General features: G+C 39.2%; 1 protein-coding gene across 1 annotated transcript; it reads right to left on the bottom strand.

Annotated features, from left to right (window-relative positions):
* Positions 1-674: 674 nt before the first annotated feature.
* On the bottom strand, positions 675-3,086 carry LOC144270567 (G-protein coupled receptor 55-like). Its single transcript, XM_077827132.1, has 2 exons — positions 3,038-3,086; positions 675-1,859 (listed from the first exon to the last, which is right to left on the bottom strand). Exon 2 carries the CDS (start codon positions 1,844-1,846, stop codon positions 890-892), a length of 957 nt encoding a protein of 318 aa, XP_077683258.1. The 5' UTR covers positions 1,847-1,859; positions 3,038-3,086; the 3' UTR covers positions 675-889.
* Positions 3,087-3,567: the final 481 nt, after the last annotated feature.

Consider the following 3,567-nt stretch of genomic DNA (forward strand, 5'->3'; position numbering starts at 1 on the left):
AAATTGCTACCCAGACATCAGCCCATGTGAAATGGAATTGGTGGTCTCATTTCCAAATGGACACATGTGCACATCCCCAAAAAGCGTGGGCTTGATTCAGCCCAGGGGTATACAGGTTTCTATTAGCATACCCAGCAGTGTAGCTCTTTGGTGGGGAAAAGGTGCCCACAATCCTGCTCCACAGTGAGTGATTGTAAAGCAAGGAAGGGGCATGCCCGAGACATGCTAGTTCAGAGCATCCTCAACCCACAAAGTTCATATGGAGTTCTGGATGCAAATATAGGGTCAGATTATGCAACCCTCATTCATGCTGAGAAGTACTTTACACATTGAGGAGTTCCACTTAAGTCAATGTGATTATTTGCAAAATAAGTCAATGTGAGTAAAGCAGGCAGACCTAAATTTGTGCCTGTGATGTGGATAGGCAGAGGATCTCTGGCTCCAGGGCAGTCAGTCTGGAACCTTTGCTGACATTAAACCCACACAAACGCTTTTCAAGAAAACAGGAGACACCACTCATGGTTGGGATTTGTGTTACCATTTATAGGAAATAGTTTCAATTCTTATTTTTTACAAACACCAAGACAAAACAAGACGCAAAAGGAACAACTAAGGAGGTGGTTCTTAGTACAGGTTTCACTGTAATTATATTTTCAAATAAAAAATTCCACCTATATTAATTGAGCCCCCACAGTTCCTATTGAAGTAGCTCTCTAGTAGGCAACACTTTCAGGTAACCATTTGGTTTTCAAATACAGTTTTGTTTGACTGTTAGTTAGAACTACTTTTATTTGGAAATTGATTTTTGCTGGTCCTTTGGATTGTGGCTTAAGAGAGAGAATTCAGTGAGCATCAGATGAAAACAATCTTCAAAATTAGCTAGAAGTGGTCAGTTTTCAAAAGCTTTCCCCTTCTGCTCCCAGAATGATTGAGACGCACAGCACTTTGATTCACTAAGGTTGGTTGTTATCTTGGTCTCCTGAGGTGGGGAATTCAAAAACTCCTTAAGGACAAAATAATAGCAAATTGCATCCAGGCAGCAGTTGAGGTTAGCCCAGCAGAGGCTGATCTGAACAAAAGGGCGTATGATTTCCTGAAGACTGCTTGTGATGACCCCTTTTTTTACCAAATAATACAAGAAGAACATCACATGGAAAGGGGTGAAACAGATGACAAATGTGGCTAGGTTTGCCATGACTATCTTCATTGATTTTCTTCTGTCAGTAAGGGGATCGTCTGGCCTTCTGCTCCGTTTCAAGCATATGATGATCTGAACTGTGCAGAAGATCATTGCTATCAGGCTGCCAAAAAACGCAGTCTCCAAGGTGACAAGCACAGCTGGGTTTTCCCATATTTTATTAGAGAAGCCATAGAAGCACGTAGTGGGTGTGCTATCATGGAATTGGTAAGTAAAAGAAGTTCCGGCCCAGACACCCACACAGACGATGGAACAGACCATAGCAGCTTTCTTGGTGGATCTCAGGGAAATGGCTAAGAATGGATGTCGGATGGCGATATATCTGTCCACACATATACATGCAGAGATGAGAATGCTCCCATACATGTTCACAAAGTAGAGGCTCTCCAGGAATGAGCAGAATGCAAACCCCAAGTTCCATTTGTTCTGGGAGCCATAGGAAATGATTTTAAAAGGAAGGGTAAACAGCAGTAAGGTATCCAGAGTAATAAGTGACACCAGGTAGATTATTGATTCTGTCAGCTTCCTGATCTTACAAAAGACAAACCACAAAGCCATCACATTGAACAGCAATCCCAGGACAAAGGTGGGAATGTACACGGTTATCTGGAACAGCTGCACATAACTTTCGATGGAGCTATTTGCCATATCTCCAGTTTTACTGAAAAATAAGGAAACATACTCATGTTCACATTGAAGAAGTCAGAATATAGATTTTAGAGCCTGATCGAAAGCCACTTGAGGTCAGTGGAAAGACTCCCTTAATGAACATCATTTTGTTTTAAATATGGGGACCACTAGATCCCACTGGTCCCACTTAAACATGCATAGACCTTATACTGTCTCCCTGCACAGAGGGGAATTTCACCTAAGCCGTTTAAAGACACTATCCATTATTAACCATTGTTTTGCAGAAGACCTGTTGGGCTAGCTTTTCAAAAGAACGCTGTATATAAAGGAATATTAGGTTGTGAGCTCTTTTGAAAAACCGGTCCATAGACTCTGTGGAAAATGGAGCTGGGTAAAATAGATGATAGAATTTTTATGACATTCTTCAACAGTTGGTTTGTCTCATTTTTACATCCTTGAAATATTTTGTGACAATTTGATGATCTCCCATTATGTATTTTATTGACTGCATATTGGCTTTTGTGCTAGCAGGTTGATTTAATTGAAATGTAAGATCATCGAGGGATAGCTTGTGGTACCCTCACTCACACTGAGAAGTCCTTTACTGTGCTATTGAATACTTGAGAAGTAAATTACTAGTTTGTGTGAATAAGGGTATCACAAGCCAGTCCTATGCAATATTCAGTACTGCTTCCAAGTGAAAAATGTCCATAGTCATTAATACTTAGTTTCTTCAAGGCAGGCACTTGAATCTATTTAGTACTTGCAAGAAACTTTACACTGGGATTCTCAGAGATGAAAAGCATTAGCTAATGAACATTGATGGAGCCATTTACCCAGCTGACTCTACAACTAATGAATATTTTTCATTAGATATAGTGTCTGGGAAATCCTGGATTCTATGTCCATGTCTATCCTAAACAAGATTCTTGTTGCTACCCTAGATCTACCCAGAGAAAATCCTGATATTTTAGGAAGGGATTTTACACCAAAATCTGTTATATGTTTCCACAGAAAGAAAATATGTTGAAATAAATGCAAAAGAACAACTCCATTCATTCCTGAAAAGATACCCCTTTGCACTATGATCAAAGCAAAAATAGCTACGGTCTATTTAATTTACAGATGTAGTAGCAGAAACATTATTAGACATAAAAACAGTTGTTACAATAAGCTTAGGGTATAATATACTGCATTCTATCACCTTACCTCTTAGTTACCTCTCAAAGAGATCATTAGCTTGTCTCCTTTGAACTTGTAGATTTCTCTCTGGTTTAAGCAGGGGGTGTTAACTGCATACAGAATAACTTCCAGTCTGTAAAACAGAGGAACTTGTGTTCTGCTTTTCCGCTTCTAACTATGTATTTCCGTTTTAATACTGATTTTAGTAATAGCCTTTTACCTACACACATGAACACACACACACACTCACGTATAAACTGAAAAAGTTAACTCCTTTATGCTTGCTGGGTTAGCTTCTCTGTGAGTCTCTTACAGTAAATGAGATTCCATTATTATTGGGGGAAATCCTGGCCCCACTGAAATCGATAGCAAAATGCCCATTTTCTTTAATATGGCCTGGATATCAACATTATGTTTGAAATCTGTCTATATAGAGTGGCATGTCATAATGTGCTTGAAGTTAATGATCAGAGATTCCCAAAGCAGACTACGAAGATGATCATAAAAATGACATTTTAAACCAGTAGGATATTCACAGAAATCTTGAACATCTATTA

Source organism: Eretmochelys imbricata, chromosome 9 (assembly GCF_965152235.1).
Source record: "Eretmochelys imbricata isolate rEreImb1 chromosome 9, rEreImb1.hap1, whole genome shotgun sequence".
Classification (NCBI taxonomy): Eukaryota; Metazoa; Chordata; order Testudines; family Cheloniidae; genus Eretmochelys; species Eretmochelys imbricata.

Coding starts and splice junctions, on each gene's coding strand:
- LOC144270567 (XM_077827132.1), bottom strand. CDS start 1,846: ATGGCAAATAGCTCCATCGAAAGTTATGTGCAGCTGTTCCAGATAACC.